The sequence below is a fragment of the Malaya genurostris genome, chromosome 3 (genome assembly GCF_030247185.1).
Source record: "Malaya genurostris strain Urasoe2022 chromosome 3, Malgen_1.1, whole genome shotgun sequence".
NCBI lineage: Eukaryota > Metazoa > Arthropoda > Insecta > Diptera > Culicidae > Malaya > Malaya genurostris.
The window spans coordinates 170196975-170220646 of NC_080572.1; the positions used below are offsets into that span (position 1 = coordinate 170196975).

The 23672-nt window shown below is 36.0% G+C and overlaps 2 protein-coding genes across 11 annotated transcripts in view; one reads left to right on the forward strand and one right to left on the reverse strand.

Moving 5' to 3' along the window:
• The window catches only part of LOC131436180 (radial spoke head protein 3 homolog A), a 30619-nt gene extending 21055 nt beyond the window's left edge, over window positions 1-9564 (forward strand). For 5 of the 6 annotated variants that reach the window (XM_058604740.1, XM_058604739.1, XM_058604738.1 and 2 more), the window contains exons 4-8: window positions 2512-2599; window positions 2906-2947; window positions 8297-8455; window positions 8518-9094; window positions 9162-9564. In XM_058604740.1, the coding sequence (XP_058460723.1) occupies window positions 2512-2599; window positions 2906-2947; window positions 8297-8455; window positions 8518-9094; window positions 9162-9361 (1066 nt within the window). In that variant the 3' untranslated portion in view covers window positions 9362-9564. The remainder of the gene's footprint in view (window positions 1-2511; window positions 2600-2905; window positions 2948-8296; window positions 8456-8517; window positions 9095-9161) is intronic. The other variant, XM_058604743.1, reaches the window with a different exon arrangement.
• A 6259-nt stretch (window positions 9565-15823) lies between these two features.
• LOC131435144 (histone-lysine N-methyltransferase 2D) overlaps window positions 15824-23672 on the reverse strand; it is a 28067-nt gene continuing 20218 nt past the window's right edge. For all 5 annotated transcript variants that reach the window (XM_058602722.1, XM_058602721.1, XM_058602725.1 and 2 more), the window contains 7 exons: window positions 18599-18711; window positions 18098-18302; window positions 17827-18031; window positions 17104-17772; window positions 16811-17036; window positions 16587-16752; window positions 15824-16527 (listed from right to left, as the gene is read on the reverse strand). In XM_058602722.1, coding sequence (XP_058458705.1) covers window positions 16148-16527; window positions 16587-16752; window positions 16811-17036; window positions 17104-17772; window positions 17827-18031; window positions 18098-18302; window positions 18599-18711 — 1964 coding nt within the window. In that variant the 3' untranslated portion in view covers window positions 15824-16147. The remainder of the gene's footprint in view (window positions 16528-16586; window positions 16753-16810; window positions 17037-17103; window positions 17773-17826; window positions 18032-18097; window positions 18303-18598; window positions 18712-23672) is intronic.

Here is a 23672-nt window from a genome sequence, read left to right on the forward strand (position 1 = left end):
GAAAGTGACATTTTTGGCAGTATACCATTCTACCGTTGATTTCGAGTAGTGGCAAAACAACCGGACCCTTTTGGCTTCGAATAATGAGTAGAAGTCGTTTTTGTAAACATTCCTTGATGTATATTTCGCTGTTTATTGAAGCAGTGGTGATGAAGGGTTTCGAAATCTTACCGCAGCTACAAATTGCTTGCCATACCATAGCTTTTTTACCAAATTTTTCGACTTCAATCGATGTCTCGAACTGGTTTAACACTTGCCCTTCTCGCACCGTATAATATTGTGGTCCCGGCAAGGATTTGTAATCGAGTTTCACGTAGGTTTCGTCGTCCATGATTATGCAGTTTAAATTTCCAGCAAGAATCGTATTGTACAGCTTTCGAACCCTCGGCCTGATCGATGCTTCTTGTTTCGGACTACGTTTTGGTTGTTTCTGGTTCTTATAGGTTCGAAACTGATTCAAACTGATTGACTTCGAAGTGCCCACTTTTTTGGCCACATCCCGAACTGAAATCTATATACGTTTATCCAACTGAGGGTTGGCAGGACCTTTTTTTCGACCCGTTTTCGGTTTATCCTCAAAGGTGTTATCCTCACCGAACTTCCTGATTGCATTTCGCACGGCTTTTTCACTTACTCCTACCATTTTTGCTATCTTCCTCAGTGGCAGTCCGCGTTCTGTGCACCATTTGTACACAATTTTTCGAGGTTGTTCTGCTGAAAGTCCACGCATTTCGAAACAAACTAATGAAAACGAATGTACAACTGTACAAGTGGTTAGAGAAGAGTGTAAACAACAGGACACAGCTATAAAAATTGACAGATTCTGAACCATTGCGAAATGGCAGGGAATTTGGTTGCGTCCATACTTTCTGGGGCAGTCTTTAGAGTTCACAAGCAGTGGCTGTAGAAGATGCTGTCACTTCTTCAAGGTAGACATTAGGAGGTACACTTGATGTTTTCCTTTTAGAATTAACGAAGTTCCAGAACCCTTTGGGGTTACATCGCAATCCAGATTGAACTCAAAGAACATAAGACCTATATAAGACAGAATTAAGATTCCGATGCTAGCAATGCAGTGAGTGAGCAGTGACAGTCGAACGTCTACGGCGAAGTTTACGCTGACAGGCATTTCGTTTTCGGCGCAAAGAGCGCACTCCAAGGTGGGGGAAATCGGTCTACGTGTAACGAGAAGATTTGCAGTAAGCTAATCTTGTAATGCATTACAAAATTGAAATGTCATTGTGTCAATATCCGATGGTCCAAACAGTAAATAACCTGTCAACGATGAAAATCGATCTTTCGGTAGTTCAGAGACCGGACATTACTAGCTTCAGCTCTTACAGGAGGTTCTACAGTGGGTGGTTGCATCGAAATTACCAATGCTAGTACAGTTCACACACTTCTCATAGTTGGAATTGCAATCATTGACTGAATGATTCTCAGCACACTTAGGGCAACAAACAGGCTTATTGCAGGGCGACGCTTTGTGGCCGTATTCGGAGCAATTGAAGCAACGAACAACATCAACATCTTCGAAAATCCGTCCGATGAAGACATGCTGAAACTTCAGCAAGCAGTTGTAAGTGCTGGAGTCACTTTCGAAAATTACTGCCGTAGGATTATTCCGAACATGCTCACGGTTGTAACGAGTCCGGCAGGGTTTTTTTTTTAATTTTCAATAAACTCGTTTTGGTTGATATTTTCCGATACTCCCACTATTTTGATCCTAGGCTTCAATGGTTTTTGGATTTCAATGTCAGACTTTTCCGATTATAAATCTCTAGATGTTGTCACAAGCTTTGAGGCGTGCTCACTGGAGACACATCTAACAGCAACCGCTCCATTATCTTTAAACTTTACATCCATGTATGTATCCATGTATGACATGTACTTCAATAGTAATACAATATAAACAATACTTGAATCGAAAATTCAATTCAAAAATATTATCTATATAAGGATCTGAATTGGAATGCATTGAAAAATAATCTCATTTAATGTAATGTTACATTCAATATCGTGCTCCAAACATGTACAAGATAAATATGTAAGCTTACAAAACAGATTCATCTATCCACGATTTAGGAGCCTAATGTGAACGTAGTATAATTGACCAAATGGCGTGCGTTTAACCTCAAAGTAGACAATATTGAGACAAAAATTAATTAATCAAACAATCCCTGCGTAAAATACGTGAAAAAATACTTTGCAAACATCCCAATTTGCATATTTCACCATTTTTACAGAATGATTATTTTAGTTTTTCCAATTGCGGTGAATAAACTATGACACGAGTGGAATGTTTGACCAAAACACTGGTCAACCTTAGACTGAACGGCAACACAACGGAAATGTCGAGATTTAAATACATAAGATGTCATAGTTATGTACCAAAAGCATTTAATCGAAAAACTTCTCTCCGTCGTTGTATTCCACTCTCAAAATACCACAACCTAGGTACTAATAATTTCATTTCTTCTTTCTCTTTTACCTTCGAACTTGTTCCACTAGAATTCACCACCATGCCTCCTATCAAAATGTGATGCACGATCGGCGGGTCATCCGGGGTAGCAATTTTATCGTGGGCAATTCCCAAGAGGTAAGTTCAAACACGAGAAAGTGAAAGTACACACATAGAAATACCTGCTAGTAGCATTTTTTCACCGTTGTTTTGTCCGTAGTAGGAATGGAAAACATTGTTCTGCCGTTTAGCATTTGTTAATTAATCACACGTAAGATAAGCTTCCCGCGAAGTCAACGTATCTAAACTGTTGTTTGGTCGTTCATTGTATGAAATATCCCCAATATGTACTGTTTTTTTTCTTATCGCTTAGTAATAATAATAATTCAATCATTTTCCGGCGATAAGCAAGACAAAATTCATGAGTAAAATTTTCCTCTTCAGTGGAACCCTTATTTCGCTTATGCTGGTCTTCTATCAGGAAAGGTGAGTTCGGTGCATTCTTTTTTCACAAACAACCATTGAAGCATATGCAAAAACAATTCGAAAATTTTAACTTGCCTTCTACCACTTTGCATTGTACGCATGTACATAGACTAGGATCATCACAAACTGTTTTTGCTAAATTATGCATATGAAAAACACTGATTTTCATGAATATAATTTTGAAACTAAAACCACCTGATAAAAGAATTAGCGGCGCTAGTTTTCATTCAATTCCATTCGCCTATGTGTTTGTTTGTTTATTCAAATACATTTTCCATAAAATACAAATACTTCATTACTAGTATCACTGAAAACATGTACAATGCACTATATCGAACTTATATGTTAAAGCTTGGTATGACTGAGTGCTTGCTCCAACAGATTCCACTTAAAAGATTAGTTACTACTTATTTTTAATATAAATCATCGCCATCCACGCAGCTTTCCTTTCCAGAGGTCACCCTATACACTTTGAAATGTTTCATTATAACAAAATACAAAAGAAAAAATATGATCTTTTTAAAATGTTAGACACTACGGGCTCCCTAGGGTAATAAATTGTATTCTACGGTTTTATAGACAAAAAACTTTAAAAGCGTTTTACTCGAAAGCAGGTTTTGAAAGTCCGTGTCCATCGTTATTCAAAAACTACTGCACCATTTTTTTTTAATTTTACACACATTTTGTACATGTAAAATACCAGACCCCAACGTTCTCCTCTTTGTTGTTTGTTACTTTGGGGAGATTTTACAGCTACAAAATGGCGGATTTTTCGTGAAAAATCGTAGTTTTAACATTAAACAACCATCAAAAATCACAAAAAAATTCAAAAAAATCAAACATAAACGTTGGGGTCTAGAAAAACATCTACTCTTTCAATGCTGCTTTGATTTGTTGACATCGGATTAGTCTGCGCTGAGATACAGTGGACACCAAAAATCATGATTTTTAAGCAGCGTCCTTAAAAATACCTCTTCACCGACTTATTTATTAATATTTTTCCACGAAAAACTTACAAAATAATGTTCGAATGATGCTTTGTATTATGCAAAACGTTTGAATTTACTTTGTTGGGCGATAGACCTGAACAGAATTTGCAAAAATGATGTTTTCTTTTCATCATTTAGACCCTACCCCTTCCCAGACCCTGTCAGCTTGGAGCGAAATCAATCTTCAGTTCAGCAACGCCATCGCACGGCATCACATTCAACATATCATGTCAATTGTATGAGTGTGCAGTGCTGCTATTTTGGTGCGCACGAATTTGACATTCATCTCACCTTAAGATGAAAATGGGTGCATTTGCTTCGAGCTTTCGCGTCGCTATAACAGCAGTATTAAACAATTCAAGAACTATTCTGCTACGGTATTGCTTTTAAGAGCCGAAACAAAGATATTGTATCCGATTTTATCACACTTCGTTGATTGAAACTAGTATAATCGGCAAAGTAATATGGCGACTCTACTACTGAGATGAGTATTGGTGCAGTGTAACTTAATGAAAGTGTAGTGACGTGACATATTAGAATTAATTATGACTAAAAAGTTTAATTTGTGATTCCAATATTTACTATAGAGACGTGTATGAGTGTATCTAACCTATCTCAAACCACACTTTCTGGTTGGGATTTCCATGTGAACCACTGAACTCAAAAATCGGATAATTTGAAATATCCGTTGCTTTTACCTTTTTTATAAATATAAAAAATAGGTAAAGAATTCGCTCAAATTTTAGAAAACTTTTCCGAGGCCCGGAGGGCCGAATGTCATATACCAATCGATTCAAATCGACGAACTGAGCAAATGTCCGTGTGTGTATGTGTGTGTATGTGTGTGTGTGTGTGTGTGTGTCTGTATGTGTGTTGTCAACTAAGAGGTCGAGATCTAAGAGATGACTGGACCGAACTAGGCGCAAATGAAAGGTCTCCCCGTCACCCTGAACGCTATTGAATGGTTTTAAGATCTGATGTTTACTTTTTGAGTTATACAAAGTTTTATGTCAATATTTTCAGTTTTTGACCTTGAAAATAATATATGTTTCCAGGCTTAGATTCCGCACGATAATAGCTATCCAACAAGCCATAGATTGTTAAAATCCGTCCATTTTTAACGGAGATATCAATATTTTTTGTGTAAGCGACTTCTCCTTATTCCAGTAGTAGGAATTTTGAGCACTGTATGACAAAGTAATGCCTGGGAGCAACGTGAAACACGATTTTTATACTGTTACATACAATTGTTGCTAAGTACCAGACAGACTGTGTACAGCATCGTTTGTCATGACATTTTGCATCGGTCCGATTTTAGCACGGTTCGTTTTTGGCAACATAATCGTTCGAATATGACATATGTAAACCAGATGATGGCAGCATTTTCAAGTTGAAAGTAATTCCATAATTATTTTGATTTAAACTACTTACAGTAATAAATGCAGGAAGAACATAACTCCCATATACCATTCGACTCAGTGCGTCGAGATCAGCACATGCGTGTGTGACAAATAATTTCACTAGGAGATGACTCAACCGTTTTCTATATACTATCATATACTATATACTCAGATTCATATGAAAAGTCGTATGCTCCCAAACAAGATTCCTGAATTATGTTTGGATCCGACTTTTGGTTCTGGAACTACAAGATGGTATATGAAACAAAATTAAAATTGTGTAACTCATTTTGCTCGTAGACGGCTGAACCGATCTAAGATTCAAATGAAAAATTTTAGGATCCTAAAAACATCTTGCTTTTCAGTCAGATCCAACTTCCAGTTTAGGGGTACAGGGTGATTAGTATAAAAATGTCTATTTCACATAAATTAATCGGGTTTATCGGGTTAGCAGATTTGGATAGTCAATAACCAAATAAACTTATTTCATTTTTTAGTTGTATTCAGTTTTCGTTTAGGAAGGCACTCAAAAATTTAATTCGCACTACGATTCCTCAAAGATGTCTACATTGATTTTCAAACATTTTGAAACAAATGTAAACTATACAGCTACTCAGGTGAATTTGTCTGACTTCGGCTACACCGAATTTCGAATTCCGGTTCCAGTATTGAATCGTTCCTCGAAGCTCAATCGTTTTCTCAAAAAAAATCCAAATCGAATTTCAGAAACAAAAGTTCAAATTAAAATAAATCCAATTTTATCCAATTCTGACTTCCGATTCTGGAATTGTAGGATAATGAATTTTTAAAATTCAAAGCGATATAGAAAATGACAATCCCGAAAAGCTTTAAAGTTGGACTCAAAAATATTGCAATTTGTTCGTCATATGGCCATACAAATCGGTTTGGGTTATGCTGGTTCCTGAATACCGGCTCTGGAAGTACCTTAAATTACCCTAAACTCTAAAGTGGAAATTACTTCGACATAACATGGAATGTTTAATCGATTTTTGCACTTTTAGATTCAAATTCGATCCGATTTGCAGTTTCGACATTACAGAGTAATGAGTGATTAAAATCTTAAATTGCCACTTAAAACGACGGACATTAGAATAATGTCATGAAAACTGGAACACCAAAGAATATTCATGCAAAAAACACATGCGGATTGATAAAAAAGGTATCATCTCACTGCTAGGTGGATTAAGCACGTTTTTTTAATACAAATATCAGATGAAACAATCAAAAGCCAAAATCAGACACGGATTTTTGAATGCAATAATCGTTTAAAGTAATCTTTTTTGCAAGATCCAGACAAAAAAAAACTTAATTCTAATTAAATAACTAATAATATCAATAGAATATTACCTATACAAGACATATTTTTCAGTATTTCAAAATATTGAATTCTTCGGAGGGCACAATGAAAATACTTCTTGCAACTCGCATGTACCTACTATTAATAATACTTCCAAAAATGACTAGCACGGTCTTAGGAACTCTACCCTCACCTTTCTATTAACCTTAACCATTAAAAGTTTATATTCACCAACGCCATATGGAAGACCCTCATGCAATATTCAATTCACCGGCCACTGCCGATCTGCAGCTGAAAGCTGAATTCTCGAGAATCCGCTACCCCGATACTACATTACATTATGATTCTAGTTTTAAGTTAGTCGTAATTAAGATTAGTAAATACCCTTGGCATCTTAGAGCTTAAGCAGTGTGCCTAAAATATATATTATACTATTGAATTGAATAAAAAAAAACTATTAAAAGTCAAGTAAGGCTCTAGTTCTTTTGAAAGAATGAATGAGCAGTAGTTCTTTGTTCGAGAACGGTAGTTCCTCAGTTCAAAGTCGTGGGACCATTTTTTTGCTCGCTTAACCTTTTTTCGAGAACGGTAGTTTTGTAATAAGAAAGGGATAGAGCTGAGCCCTTGTTTTTTGTTTACTTAACCAATGATGGGGGATAGAGGTGTGCAAAACAGCTCATTTTGGTGAACAGCTCCGAACCGATCAGCTCACCAAAGTGAATCGATTCAATGTATCAGCTCATCAGCTCTTTCAGTTTGAACTAAAAGTTCATTTTGTGCGCCGTTTTTCTTTCATATGCATGATCGAAATTGAATCATTGATTTGCGCATGCAATGCGAATTAATTTATCTTTTTTTTTCTTCAATAATGTAATATAATTTTAGGCACACTGCTTAAGATGCCAAGGGTATTTTCTAATCTTAATTAACGACTAACTTAAAACTAGAATAGTATCATTAGACTATGTCATCTCGGGTTCTCGTAAATCCAGCTTTCAGCTGGCGGTCGGCAGTGGTCGACGAATTGAGTGTTGCATGAGTCTTCCAGATGGCGTTGGTAAATATCTATGCTGGCCGCATCCTTCGGTCCGTGTGGGTCCGCGGGAAACACTAACATATCTTTAATTGATGTCGACTAAATTGAATCTCTTCAAGAGCCGAAGATCCGTTCAGCTCGTAGCGTGTTCCCTTCGTCATAATGCAGTGAACTGGGTAGCAAATGAGTGAGCTGGTGAGCTGCGGTTCTTTTGAAAAAAGCTGTGAGCTGTCAGCTCACTTCAATGATTCGATTCACTGGAACATCTCAGAAGCGAATTGCCCATCTCTAATGGGGGATACAAATTTTATTTCGTCCCGGGCGCAAAGTTTCTCAAGTACGCTACTGAACCAATTTTACTGTATGGTCTTCCGACATCCTAATGGCAAGGCTAGCCCATCTTAGCTGTCCAATTTTTGCAACGCATACGATAGGTTGTTCTCCAAGCTACTAGCAAAATAGAAGACACAAGAATTCATATCACAACATGACATTCACAAGCTTTGCTTTGGTTCAACCATTGTTAAGCCGCTTTCGATTTAACTGCATTGACATATGTACATGGATAGTAATCAATTATCTTTGGTTGATTTTCCTTTTGAACAGGGCGACGGAGATAATTTGCAGAAAGAAGCGGAGGCTCGTCGTAGGCAACTACTTCGTAAAAAACATGTTGCCCGCAATCAGCGTGGAATCATCGGCACACCACCAGCTGTCAGAGGACGAAAACATGAAAACGTACAAACCGAAAAATATCTCGAAGAGGTTTGTTTGTGCTCTACAAAAAAGGAAATAAATTGTTGCCAACTTATTAATGCCTTCCACAGCTCTTCGTTCGTCCCCCAGAGATGGACGCCGGATGTCAGACGGATTTGTTCCTTTACAGACCACCATCACCACCGTATGTTCCACAAAATGTTGGTCAAGACGTTGCAACTGAAATCCTGGAAGGCGAACTGTTTGATTTCGATGCCGAAGTTCAACCGATTATTGAAGTACTGGTGGGTCGTACCATTGAACAGGCTCTCATAGAAGTTCTTCATGAGGAAGAAATAGCGGAGATGAAGCGGCAGCAGCAACAAATCATGGCTATTCGTGAAGCTGAACTGGCCGAGCTCCGTCGTTTGGAAATAGAGGACCGTAAGCTAATTGCAGAGAAGGAGCGCAGAATACTGCAGGATAAAATCGCTCAGAGCTTAGACAAGGAAATGCAAGAGCGTATTACTGCTTCGAAATTGTTGCAGGGAAGAATCGATGATCTTCTGCCAGACGTACTCGATACCGTAGAAAACATCAAGAGTGAAAAAGATCGCAATGAATTTGAACGGCAAGTTGCTCCGTGGGTTGCGAAAGAGGTTGCTCAGGAAATAGGGCGTATGATTGATTCTAAAGAGTTACTTGAAGGTACGTCTAACAAAATTTGAGCATATATACAAAACACACTTTAATTGTGCTTCTTTTTTATTTACAGATATCATTCGAGAAGTGCTGGTCCAAAAGAAAAATCAACTCTTTGGACCGCCAAACGCCTCCAAAATTGATGGTATTACTGATTGTATTGAGGAATTGGATGAAAACGATAAAAGCGTTAGTTATACAGGAAAATGCAACGCTGATGATTTAGAACAAAAAGAGAATGATGTTGATATCGTTGAAAACGGTGATTCCTAGAATGATTTGTGATATGTTTGGCCTTAAAACTGCAATTAGCAATACAGAAATTTTTTATAATGTAATTAAACTCAATCGCCATTATGAAATTCAAATCATTCATTGAATAATGGAATAAAATGGTAACATTCAGACAGATATTTAATGATTTGCGAAAAAAATTCACCTGTAAAATATTAGTAGACGTATCTGTTAGATTCATTGTTACTTAATAAAATTTGCATATTATTTTCAAACTCAACCCGCATTTTAAAAGCTTAAGTTTCTTACAATGTTATCTTTCTCGCGCTTTATTTCGCAAGTATGATTCTCTAGTCGACATGTTTCAGAGAATATCGCCAGACAAAATTCGAATTCTCAAATAAATGAAGAAATCCACGAGGTGAATCAAGATGATGAATGTTGAAAGAAATATATTTTTTGCATTGCGTGATATTTGTGATTTTCGAACAAAAATAATGTTCGAATAATTCCATTCGAACGGCAGAATGCTTGAATCGGATATATGAAACGTAGGCGCAAGTTTCCCTAAGCTTCAGTTGTGATTGGGAGAGTTTTGTTCCCATTTTTAAGATGTAAAATGCTGTTAGATTTAGCATATACATAAGTAATAATACATAAGCATAAGTTGCCAGGACAAGATATCGATTTTTACCTTTCTCATATAGAAAGGTCATACAATTACTGTGAAAACTGATTTAACTCGACGAACTGAGCAAATGTCTGTGTGTGTATGTGGGGATGTGTGTGTGACAAATATTGTCACTCGATTTCCTCGGAGACGGTTAAACCGATTTCCACAATCTTAGATTCAAACGAAACGTCTTATGGTCTCATACAAAGTTCTTCAATTTCATTTAGAACTTAATTCCGGTTCCGGAATTACAGGGTGATAAGCTACAAAATAGTGAAAATAATGTCACTCAATTTTCTCAAAGATGGCTGAACAGATCTTCACAAACTTAAATTCAAAAAAAAAGTCTTACGTTCCCATATAAAGTTTTTGAATTTCATTTAAATCTGACGGTTCCGGAATTAAAGGGTGATATGCAACAAAAAAGTTATTTTTTCATAAATATGTTTATTTCTTAGGGCGATAAACATTATTTTTTCTTCGCCGTAGCATCCACCGTATATACTACTTTAAACCTAATATATTTCCAATATATTCACAAAAGTTAATATATAATGAAACATATTACTACTAGCTTCCTTGAATATTATATTAGTGCTTCAATATTCATAGGTTTACCTACTCAAAAACACTGTTTATATCAAACAACTATCTGCTATAAATTACATTATGGCCCTTATTACCGGTGTCACTACACTGTGAAAACCAAGTGAAGTGACTGTGGTCTGTGACCCTTATTATGAGTATCACTTCACGGTGGAAATTAAGTGAAGTGAATGTAGGTCCTTATTACGGAAGTCTCTTTAAAGACAAAAGTATTTACTTGGATGAACTTGATGTCATTATGAACATCACGCCACCAATATTTTGTTGAAAAAAATATGTTTTTCCACCACAGTGATCACTTCACGATGCGTGATACTGGTAATAGGTAAAATCAAGTGAAGTCACATGTAAGTGAAGTGAATGTGAAAGTGGAAGTGAGAATGGTAATAAGGGCCTATATTTTTTTTGTATATACCGTACATGATCTTACAAGCCAGCTGTCATATGTTCGAGCCCCGAAGTTTAAGGTGGTTCTGAAATCCAAGATGGCGACTTCCGGTTTGTTGATATTCCTTGAAACCCCTTACAATATGGGTACTTTCGGAAAGAGATTGAAAAGTAGACGTCGGAAAATGATATTTGAGGTGGTTTTGAAATGCAAAACAGTGACTTCCAGTTTATTAGTGTTTTTTTTAAGTTTTTGCCATTTTCCTTGATCTTGGTATTCCTTTAAAACACTATACCGGAAGTCACCTCATTGAATTTTGAAACGAGCTCAAACATCGTTTATTGGTATCCAATATGTTTCAGAAATTTCATTGTTTTAAGTGTTTATAAGGCATATCGATAAACCGGAGGATGTAATATTGGAATTCGGGACGACACCAAACATAGTTTTCCGACATCTACTCATCAATTCCGTTCCGAAAATACCCATATTGCAAGGGTTTTCAAGAAATATCAATCAACCGGAAGACGCCATCTTGGATATCGTTTTCCGACAAAGCATCTACTCATTAACCCCGTTCCGAAAATACTCATATTTTAAGGGTTTTCGAGGAATATCAATCAACCGGAAGTCACCATCTTGTATTTCCAAAATACCTCAAACATCATTTTCCGGAATCTACTCTTTAAACTCGTTCCAAAAATGCCCACACTGTAGTTTCCATGGAGTCGGAAATCGCTTTCGATGTACACTAAGGTCTCTTTTTACACGGTTTTTTTTTCGCACGGTTTTTTTATACACGGCTTTTTTTACACGGATTCCGGAATTAACACGGTTTTTATTTACACGGTTTTTGCAATTAACACGGTTTCTGATGAGAGTTTAAAAAGAACTGTCATTTGTTTTTTGAGAAAAAATTTAAAAAAGGGAACTAATGATTAAGAGAACGATTATGATTATACCCATTTGAATTCTATAGCTCTAGTAGTATTATGATTTACGCCTATGAAATGAGTTTCTTCAGCATGACACATAGTAATAACTTTTCTAATTTGATCCATATTCATCTCTATGAATTCTTCCCCTTTGATTCTGTCGCTGCGTGCATAGATCTTCACCCAATACCCATGTCTTCCCTCTCAGTTTAGTTGAAAATTACTGTTAAGATCGTTAGTGTTTACTACACATCGCACCTTCGGAATTGAATAGAACTTATTCTCAAGCTTTTTTTGTAGTGAAAGTGTTTATGGGTTCTAATTGTACGTATTATCGTTCTTTTGAAAACTGAATGCAATATACAAAAGGCATGAGCCATTTAGAATAATTTGCTTATCGTACAACACGTTTCCTTAAGTGTTCTAATTTTAATTTGTCATCCCATGTGTTTTATCAAGTATGACTGGACCCTTCTCGTAACCTCAGGCTGTTTTTTAGATTTCCGTTTTTATTGGGAAATAACAGTTACATTTTCACAGTTATGTGCACCTTGCATAAATTTGGGGTTTAAAAATGATCTTTTTTCCCTTCAAATGATCAAAAGTTATATTTCATCCAAAACAAAACAAACAAATAATCAAATCTGCGGTTTTTGGAATTATAACGTCAAATTTTCCACGCGGTTTTTTTGCAATTAACACGGTTTTCTTTCACACGGATTTTTTTTTAACACGGTACGTAACCCCCGTGTAAAAAGAGACCTTAGTGTATGCCAAAACCTCTTTTTACGAAGTAGGTTCGTAAAAAAAGTTTACGTTATTTGGGATTTGGTTCGTAAAAAGAGTTACGTAAAAAGAGGTAACGTATAAAAAGTGATCGTAAACGGAAGTTTGGGTGTAACTATTTCTGGTTTCTAAATTTCTGTTTGAGCTGTTAGTAGAATATTCTTACTAATATTACTGTTGTTGTACCGTTGAATTCCACTATGTCACGTCATTACACCACAGACTAACAGACATGACAGTATGAGTAAATTCTTATAAAAAATCATTTTTCGTGATGCACTAGCTCCACCTATATTGTACTGCGCGAACTATTTACTATCGGTACACCCCTTGTGTTACGAAAAAGTTTTTTTACTAGTTGGTTTCCCCTCGTTTGTCAACACCGATCAGCTGCTTGCAGGGTTGCCTGATTTTATCGAAATATTTGATAATGAATCGTCACAATAAATTATTGGATTACGTTGATAATATATTTAACTTTTTCGCGATGTTGGAAGGTAACCATTTATTTGACTCAACGTTGTTCATCTAGACTATTTTTTATTGTGTTGGTAGTTTTCACCAGAAATTAGGTGGCGGCAGACCAGAAGCAAGTAAATATTGTAACAAAACGGGTTCGATTTTGTCTTGCGTTGGAGGATGAGAAATAGGCACAATTATGTATATAGTTTTGGCAATATGTATTAAATCTGTATCCTGCATGACATTCGCATGGACGTATACAAATCAATACATTACAGGTAATTCTGTATGAATGGCAACTTTGTTGGTAAATAAAAAAATAAACACAGTCTAGATGACAGACATGATGTTTTTGATAGGGTAACGTGGCGCCATCATGACACATGTGAGTACTGTCCCAAATAAAGGAATATTCGAAATGACCGTTAAAATGATTGAAGAATCTAATTTGAGTGTCCTGTCTGTTAGTCTGTGATTACACTCTCACAAAGTCACTATTTTCACAGTCACTATTTTTCCGAAAGTGTATCAAACGTTATAATGCAGATACGTATTTCGGAATGTTATCTACATCCTTATTCAGTGTATCGGTGACTTTTGAGAGTGTAATGACGTGACATAGTGATACAGTACAACAACAGTACTATTAGGCACAATGTATGGTTAATACTGGTGGCGCTATTGGCAAATTGTCACAAAGTTGATTTACCGGTAGCGACACCTGCCAATGAAAAATGGAACCAAGAAAAGGAGGATTCTCTATGGAAATGTTCATTTCGGCAGTAGTGATTTGCTACATTTTTATCGTTTATTGAATAGTACAAATAGATATCAGCAATAAAAGTAAACTCGGAGTAGAAGAAAATCTATTTCAAAGTGATTACTACTACTTTTTTTAGTGTAAACTACGATTAAACATGGAAAATCTTCAGAAATGTGTGAAATTGGGTAAAGTTAGGTTTTTTCGGATGAACATTTTCTTAAACAGAAACCAGTGTAATGTTGATTTCTCGAGTACTAGAATGTATACCGATCGGGTACTATTTATTTTGGATACTTTATTTGTTATTTCCAGGCATTTGAAAAATGGTATGAAAGTTTAATGCTCTATTCTGAATAAACGGTAGATTTCGCACAATGAACTAAGATCAACATTACCACCTCAGAGTAAAAACTTTTTCTTCAACTTCTACTATGATTGTTCAAATGAATTTGCCCGTTTTCATAAAAAATCGTTGGAAAGGTTGAGTAATTAAAAATTTCCCTACCGATTTGACAGCTCTTGCTGAAAGTATCATCTATAAACAAGCAGCGCCTCTACATTTCAGTTTTGTGACAATATGCCAATAAGGCGGTTTTAGCTATTTTGAAATTTTCTCACGAAATTTAGTATGGCGCCGGGATCCACGCAAATAAACAAAACATGACTGAATGTTCTATTTCAGAGCTAATATGTGGTATTTTTGGGTATGTAGTTCAATTTCTCCAAGTTATAAAGTATTATCGACTTGGTAAATATGAAATAAATCTTTGTTATCGGTTATAGCAACTGGACGCGATTCGACGGATGATAAAAAAAAATGACAACCGCACTCACACATAGAAAAATCTCGCCACCTGTCCATTTACCCTCGTGAATGCGAACAATGTTGTAATGACGTCATTGTTATATGCATGCCATGTATATCATAAACCAGGAGCCAGGGGTGCTTCGAATATATCTTAACCTAACAAAAATGCCTATACATGGAGCAATGATATCTCAGTACCATCATATTTCATCAATTTGTATAAATTTAGATTAATGTCTATTGACAAAATAAAGTTAATCAAACTACATGTATTGGAAGGAAACTTGGATCACATTTAAGCAATTGTTGAACTATGATTCTGTACTGAGTATTAGAGTGACTATAATCAGAGTGGCGACAGCTGTTCGTTTGGAATGACAGCTACCAGTTCCAAACGAGCAAACGACCTGTCAATTCAATGTAAAGCTAATAGAATGTTTTTAATTGTTGCCAGCATTACGGATGAGATGTCGTCACTCTGGTTATAGGCACTCTACTGAGTATTATATGATATTAGAAAGACATGCTGAATATTCATTCATTTTCAGGATTATTTTTCGAAGAATTGAAGAATCTCATATCTACAAGTATTTCGGATGTTATAGGTGAAATAACGAAACAATACCAACTGTAATACGAATATTATAGTTTTTATTAAGCTTACTAGCTACGTTTACGATATTTTATCTATACAGTATTTTATTATCATCTAACCAATTTTAAGGGTGTTGTATTTTAAGCCATGTATTAAAATAAATGGATTAGTGAAGGGGTTAAATTACAATAAATACATGCCATGTATATATGAACTAAGAGTAAGTTCAACATCATTTATGACAATACATGATGTACATAACCTAGAAAAAGCTGGCTGATTCTGACCTCTGTGAGAAAGCATTCTAATTAAAATTTAAAGGTTACATTTCCTGTTGCATTGAGGTTATGAATGTTTTCCATACTACCGCCAAGCTGTCTGAGTATCTGCGTGAAGTAAACAAACAGCAAATTCGATGCATACATGGGAAGACATAAAGAATGGTCAACAAACTTGAACGATAAAAGTGCCTAGAAGAGAAGCGATTGTTTGAATGTTTTGTAATGTATTTCCGAGTAAAAAAATTCAAAATATACATCTAGCTAAACAAACATTGAACCTGCTTTTGTCACTAGAACACGAAAATGTGTTTTCTCTTGTTCATTGCTCATCAATCATTAGGTATACTATAACCTTAAAAAATATCGTCTAAAACGGAAAGAATAATCATGCGTGTCGAAATAGTTCGCAGCCAGCTTTTTTCAGTTCCTTTTTTTTTACAATTATCAACATCACTGACGTTGCCAGACCTGCTTCAACTCTGATTAGTAACGGAACCTTTCGAAGCTCTGTCGATGATTACGCAATCTCTAATTTTGTGTAGTAACTATTTTAGTAGGGCTATCACTGATCTTAGGTGCCTTGGGCCTTATACTACAGTCTTGGCTCGTTTTGCCACCACTGCTGTCCAGTGGCCTTTTCTGGGATGTCGCCAGAAGCGACTGTCCGCTTGAAACGGCTGCCAAAGTCGGCGTTGTAACCGTTGGAACTGGTGCTCCCGAGGAGTTGAATCGTTTGAGTTTTATCGTCTTTTTGTGTACTACAGTTGATACCACTTTACTCGATTCTTCCTCCGCCACACGTTCGTTACCGGATGATTCTGTTCCAGGTAAGTACTCCTCGTCTTCCATTTCCTCTTCCTCAAATTCAGCATCATTAAAGCTATCATCGGGATCGACAATCAGCTTACCTGCAAGGTAGAATGGTTTTTCAGTACAGCATCTAAAACCTAAGTCAATGATGACATACCGTTCAATGTAGGAAATTTAATTTCGGGAAGCGGTAACACATTGGGATTGTGCTTTTTTATAAGTTCTTTCAAAAGATTTGAAATGTCCTCACGTTTTTTCGTCACAGTGATTGTGTCGAACCAATCTTGTAATTTAATTGGTATGCGATAGTCTTTGATGGGATCCTAGTTGAAAATGGAAAATATTAAAACCCCTGAAGTAATGGGAATTGAGATTTTTTACCAAAAAGAAATGTTCAACGTATTGCAACAAATACAGCCCACAATCAGTGAAGTTGTTTTGCTGTGGCACCTTAACACAATGGCCGGGCATGTTGTTTTTGTTGAATACTTTGGGCGGTTTGTTTGGCATCTTGCTTTTGTACTCGCAGGTCAAATAGTCCCGTAATGTGGCAACGACTCGACTTCGCGATGCTCCAGTCAATGAATCGAATATCAAAATAATAGGTCTAAATAGTTTAAAAAAGAACCAAACATTAGTCGTAGACGAAAACTAGGCAAACTTTAGGTACTTACTGCTTGACCGGTTGTTTGCCCTCGTTGGGCTCTTCATCTGTCTCTTCAATATCACTAGCCAATTCACTGTCATCGCCCTCTGCCTCGTCCCGTTCACTCATGTCATCATCACCGAGATTGATCGATTCCAAATCACGTTTTGAAACAGGCGTGATCGTGGTGTTCCCTATTTGAAGTGTCAAGTTTTTACTTTTCTGTGCTACTTTTTTCCGCTTGATAGGCGTTGGTGTGTTACTATTAATCGAAACTGGCATCTCAAGCCCCGGGAAGCATATAATGGCTAGGAACCAATGAGACTGCTCATTAATAGGAATAACAACAAATTGTTTTTCGAAAATATTTTCTTTCTTAGTCCAACTAGCAACCCGTGCATGTCTCTTCTGCGATGCACTCAGTTTTTGATCCTTTTCCTGACCCTTGTGTCGTGTACCAATCGTAGTCAAGCGTTTATAGAAAAATGTACTAAATATATGAACACTTCTGCGTTCTTCATCCTTCAGTAACTCCAGCTTGAGATAGTTCAGATAAAAATCGATTATTATATCATTCAAATACTGGTCAATCGCCAGACACATGTAGTCTTCTGTGTTTATCGAAATTCCGCCCTTGCCTTGCGGATATATAAGAATTTTTCTAATCTCCGCTAAATCACCAGAGTTCCCGCTAGCACTAAGAATAAAAATCTGTTACTATTCTATACCTCCTCTAATAAACAACACCTACTTGTTTGGACTGTTCTCCGATCCCTTATTTCCTCCACAAGATCGCTGCAGAAGTTCATTAGCATCTCGAACGGAAATTTCCTCGAGCTTATCTGATGATAAGATACTCTTCACAATCGATTTGGACTCCTCCGAAATTCGGTCCATCACCAGTGTGATGCGACGATGACTGTCATCCTGACGACTCACCGGATTAAAGTAAGGTACTGTTAAAAAATGAAAAGACATGATTATCACTTTTTCATTAGGGAAAATGATCCAAATTTACTCACGTTTACCATCCCCTTCCATTTCCAATTCATTGCGAATATACGCACCACACGATGGCAGCATATATAAAAACATCACATTCAAAGTTTTTGAAAAATGAACTACTGCCTTGACAATTTCATAAAACTGTAGATCCAGTGTACAGTTGAAATTTACCCGCCTCACATTCGGTGCAATGATGCGTACCCCTCGAGAAGATATTGTTACCTGTAGATAAAATATATTTTACACATTTTAAAGTCCTAAGATGATATTATTAGTAATGAATGTGCGAAAGTCGCAAAAATGTTTATCTTCAAGATTCAAAAATTTATATCCACAAAAAATTTTGCCACCGCCCTAAAATGCATATTCTTGGTTACTCTTAACTGTCATGGTTCATTTTGATAATAATGTTTTATATAGAGACACAATTAAAATCTCATTCTGTCGAAAATAGGATAACAGTTTATAGCTATGTTTGACTGTATGTTCCTTCTCTTTTTGCATATACTCCGTCATACCTTCTCGGATGTGTCGTACTTGAGCGTCCCGATGCGAATAGTGCGGCATTCCAGATGTGTAATAAGACCGTCTGGTCTATTTTCGATGTCAGTTACATCTAAACGAGTTGGGTCTGGAATGACAGAATAACAGAACATATATTATATCAGCAGTTGTCAACAATCGGATTTTGTTCATTGCGAAAAATATATTTATGTAATGCGTTCAGTAAGCTACGGATGATTATAATCTACAATATACAATTTGGGTCCCATACCGCGTTCACTCATCTTTTCTATGTCGCTGATCTTCACTGATCAACAGAGGCAGAATAGCAACTAAACCAACACTTTTCAAGCAACCCGTAGAACAGTACGTTCTATCGCAACACCGAGCCTGTTAACAACTCAATATGAACTTTTTTCTTCGATGTCAACGAAGCTCAGATTTTAACTGAATATGCTCGAAAACTTTGATGATTTGAAATCACACGCCAAGAAACAGTGATTTTTAATGTCGGCACAGCCTCAGGAAAACGACAACGCGATCGGAAAAATATGTGTGTGTGTGTGTATGTATAGTCAATGTGAGCCAAACCAAATATGGAGGAAGGTATGTCAAAATTTTGGCTCATATTGCAGCTACGAGGGGTACGAAATCAGATGTACAGTACACGCTACTGAAAAATGACTGGAAATAGGAATTACACCTACAAATATAGTAACGATTGCATCGTGAATAAACTTCCCACATAATTTAAAATAACAGCTGATATAGTTCAAATTATATAAAAATCTTATGTGCTGAGGTAACCTCATTTGTTATGGTAACGATTTAACGATAAATACTGTTTTTGTTGTTATTGCAATGTAAATGGTTACTTTATAATATGCTGTCGTTACAAAATTGCAGGTGATTAAAATAATTATAAAAAACTACTGCTGAATCATTTGACATGAATTTACTATGGCTATTGCCGTTGTAGTAAAGTTTTATATGAATTTATATAATAAACCTACAAGCAGAAAACATAATTTAAAATTTGAACATATTGCGTTTTGAATTCAAAGATTTTTATTTTGTTTGATTCAAATGCATTTGATATTTACTTCGAAGTAAATAGTTTTTGTTTCTACACACACAGTAATTAAAAAAAAAAGAACTTTGAATTCAAATATATTATGCTTCAAATTCAAATATATTTCATTTTAGTTCGGTTTCACATCTCATCTAAGTCAGTCGATAAATCAAAACCGCTTACATTCGGGACAGAAGAAACGAAGTACAGTATTGTGTAGTGAACAATAGAACGACCTCGAAATGAGTGAACCAAACGAACAAAAGCTACCGCCGACACGAAAGAATACAATTGTTGTTGACTTCAGGCAGTGCAAAATTCGACCTTCGATACGAGAACTTGAAGGTTTGCTTAAGGAGCAAATGCATCTTGACATTAAACGTGTGCATTTACTTCAATGTACATTAAGTACAACATTCCAGTGTATATGAAAGATACCTTCTTATGTGATTTTCGGTCAAGATACAATTCCGTTAGAATTCCATTCACAGCACTTGTTACCTATGACAATCAGATGGCACCATGTCAATATTGCCAAAAGGCTGTTCACTACGGTAAGCCATGTGATAAACTGGACAAGGAGACAAATACACCAAAGGACAACGGTGCTTCCTTCCCAGTACACCTGTGACAGCCACCAACAACAATGAAGCATCCCCTTCAACGAATCCATCTTCATCCCCTATAGAACAAAGTACACCAGCTACAAATAACAACTTACTCTCCAACCAATCAGTAATTGCAACCAACAAGGTGCATCTACAGCAACTAGCAACAAAAAGATGACGGAAATCGACAACAATACCATCGATGAGGCAATGGATGACGAGACGAACCACGAACGAAGTGCCCCTCAATCCTCGTAGGAGGGAAATGGAAGCTCCTCTCCTCCAAGAAAAAGGGTGACAACGAGATCCAACTCAAAAAAAATATTTAAAAAATCGGCTCAATCCGCCACGTAAAGCTTGTACGCAAATAGGCCTGAATAAAAAATTATCTAATGGTTGATTCAAGGACAGAAAATATTATTAAACATCCACGAATTTGAAGCTAAGACTCAGCTCAGCTGTTCAGTTGAAATCAATAGTCAAAATATTTTATTCCAATATATAGTATAACCTCGTATATCTCGGTTGCCGTAAGAGCAAGTGGAGAAACTTCTCTTTGTTTACATTCTTATCTATTAATTACCAAGCGGTTTTCACGTTTATCACTCAACTCTTTGTATAAAATAATACTCAAAACCTTCGACTTTCAAACAGAATTGTAAAACCCAAGAAAAAGTTTATAATCACAATAATCGAAAGAGAAAGTAAATAAAGAGAAACTGTCACTTGCCAAATACGGCCATTCGCAAAATCAACCGAGATATGCATTTTAATAAAAAAAAAAAGTATGCTACAATACTTTTAAATTTCAATCTATAGCACGACATATTTGATTCAAATACATTTAACGTACTGTAACAAGCATTGAAGTCAAAAAATTTTTAATTTGATTGAATAAAGTTTTCAAATTTGAATATATATTGCAATCTAATATGCATCTCCACACTAAATTTAATTCAAAGAGAGTTCTATTAGATTCAAATTTTAATTGAAAATAGTTCTATTTGATTCAACCAAATGTTAGAAGCTGACTTAAAGACTGAATATATTTAGCATCTAATGTGTTCTATTTCTCTGCGTGTACTTTAATAAATAAGCAAATTCAAGTTTTATCTCGCGTCAGCCCAACTAGATTATCATAATCCACATTTAGAGCAATGTTGCAAATATTCTTCGTGTAACTAATTCATTCACGCATCCTTGCTGTGATTATACTGCCTTCGAATATGCCAGTCTCGAACAACGTTGAACTATTCACTGCTCGAACGAGAGAAGGGTGCAAAAGGAATAAGCAATAATCGTAGAGAACCCGAATATACTAATCCATTCTTCGCTGCTGGTATACATCGTGCATGTTCGTTTTATACATTCGTTTGTCATTCGTTCATTTATTTTATTCTTCGAATTGGTTCGAATAGCGTCACGGCGAAGATCGTTGGTTTCCATTCTTCGCGAAGCATTTTTCATCTAATAAAATCATCATATCTCGTTCGGTAGCAGTAATGGGAGAATGCTGGAATATGGTTCATCACATACACATAAGACTATGGTAATAGTGCGGGGGGAAACATCTTAATTTGCATGTTTCAAAGACAGCACGAACGATCATCGCGAATTAGGTTTGGCGATGATCGCTGTATGAATATTCGTTCGATATTCGCGTTAAGTCATTCGGGGGTATGTCCAATGCGAATAACAACTGCAAGGAATAGATATTCGTTAAAGTAACGAAGCAGCGTCGGCTTCGTTCGCGCCTGAATATACGGACAAGTCCGAATACCAGAACGATTATCGAACAAAGGCGAAGGAAAGCGAGCGATGATCATAGACATTCGTTGTATTTTTGATATTCGAGCAACATTGATTTAGAGTAGCTCTATGTTCTATGGAACATAACATCTATTTGTTTCTACCAATAATAGCAGCAATATATTGCGACCCACACGTTCGGTTTAATAATTATTAGTTCATCGAATATATTCAATGTATTATATTGTCCAAGCTCTACATCATACACGAGGATAATTTTTCACTATATATTCAAGTGATCAAATTAATCAAGGTGAAATGACTATCACTTCTGATTCCGGTTATAGAATGGTATAAGATAGTAAGCGACAAAACACACCTCTATCTGCTCAATTTTCTCGTAATGATTGAGCCGATTTCAACAAAGTTGGACTTGTTTGGGAACTAATACTGGTTCATTCAACAAGTTTTATATTCAAATGGCTGTCACTTACGCTTCCGGTGATATAATGACATAAGTGATGTAAAAGTTATCTGAGTTCAGAAATAATGTTTTTGACCGCTATCAAATCTTTTCCATGATGTTCCGCCTTCTGAATCTTTTCCATGATGTGTAGACGATCAGAAATGTCTTGGCGACTAACGTTTAATCTGTTGGCTATTTGTTTGTGAGTTTGGGTATTGTTTTCGTTCAATAATGTTTGCTATTCGGCCTTTTTATTTTTTTAGGTTTACCTATACGTTTTTTGTATTTTGGAATTCAGCAGATTTTGTTTTCAAAACACTTCCCATAAATGTTCTTTATTTTGCAAGAATTTCGACAGAATTTCACTTAAGTAAATATATATGACACAAGCTTGCAATTGACAAACCAATGGTTTTTAGGATCGCGATGGTACAGAAAAAAAACCTATTCTTAATCCACCTAGTGGTCGGGCTTAATCTTAATCTACCTAGAATTCGGGCTCATTTTTGGTACAAAATTGTGGCAAACACAGAATACAGAAACAGTGGCAAACACAAAATACCGATTTAAACACACATCTTCAGTATAGCAACTCAGTTATTTTGAACGGATTGTGAGACTAATTTGACTTAAGACTGTTTTCTTTTTAGTACGTGTTTGCATGTTTTTTGTCGTGAATACGACTTATTTTACTATGGGGTGCCTTTTCAAAATTTGCCCTCTGAGAGAGTGATACATTTTTGATCGTAAATATCTCTTGTTGTATCTATCAGAACAAATTGGCTCAAATGGCACGTTCCCCTTGATATTGGTCTCGATATCAAGTAAATATCTCTTGTTGTATCTAACGAATCAACCTAATTTTTGCTACACGCCATCGGAAATATGATAACAATTTTATGATAAAATTATCAGTTGTGTGACATAATCTCAAATAATTCAAAATTAAACTTTTCTGAAATGTTTGGTATAAACGAGTATCAAAGGGGATAATCCATAAGGCGCGTTTGCCTTGCTCGTAAAAATACTCAGCTCAGCTCAGTGATTTGTGAAAGGATTTATATAATCTCAGCTCATAGCTCAGTGATCTGTGAAAGGATTTATATAATCTAACTACCAATAGAATCGAAATTTTTCAACTTAAACAATAGTAATAATAGTGTATAGCAAAAGCATTGAAGTATTTCAATAGT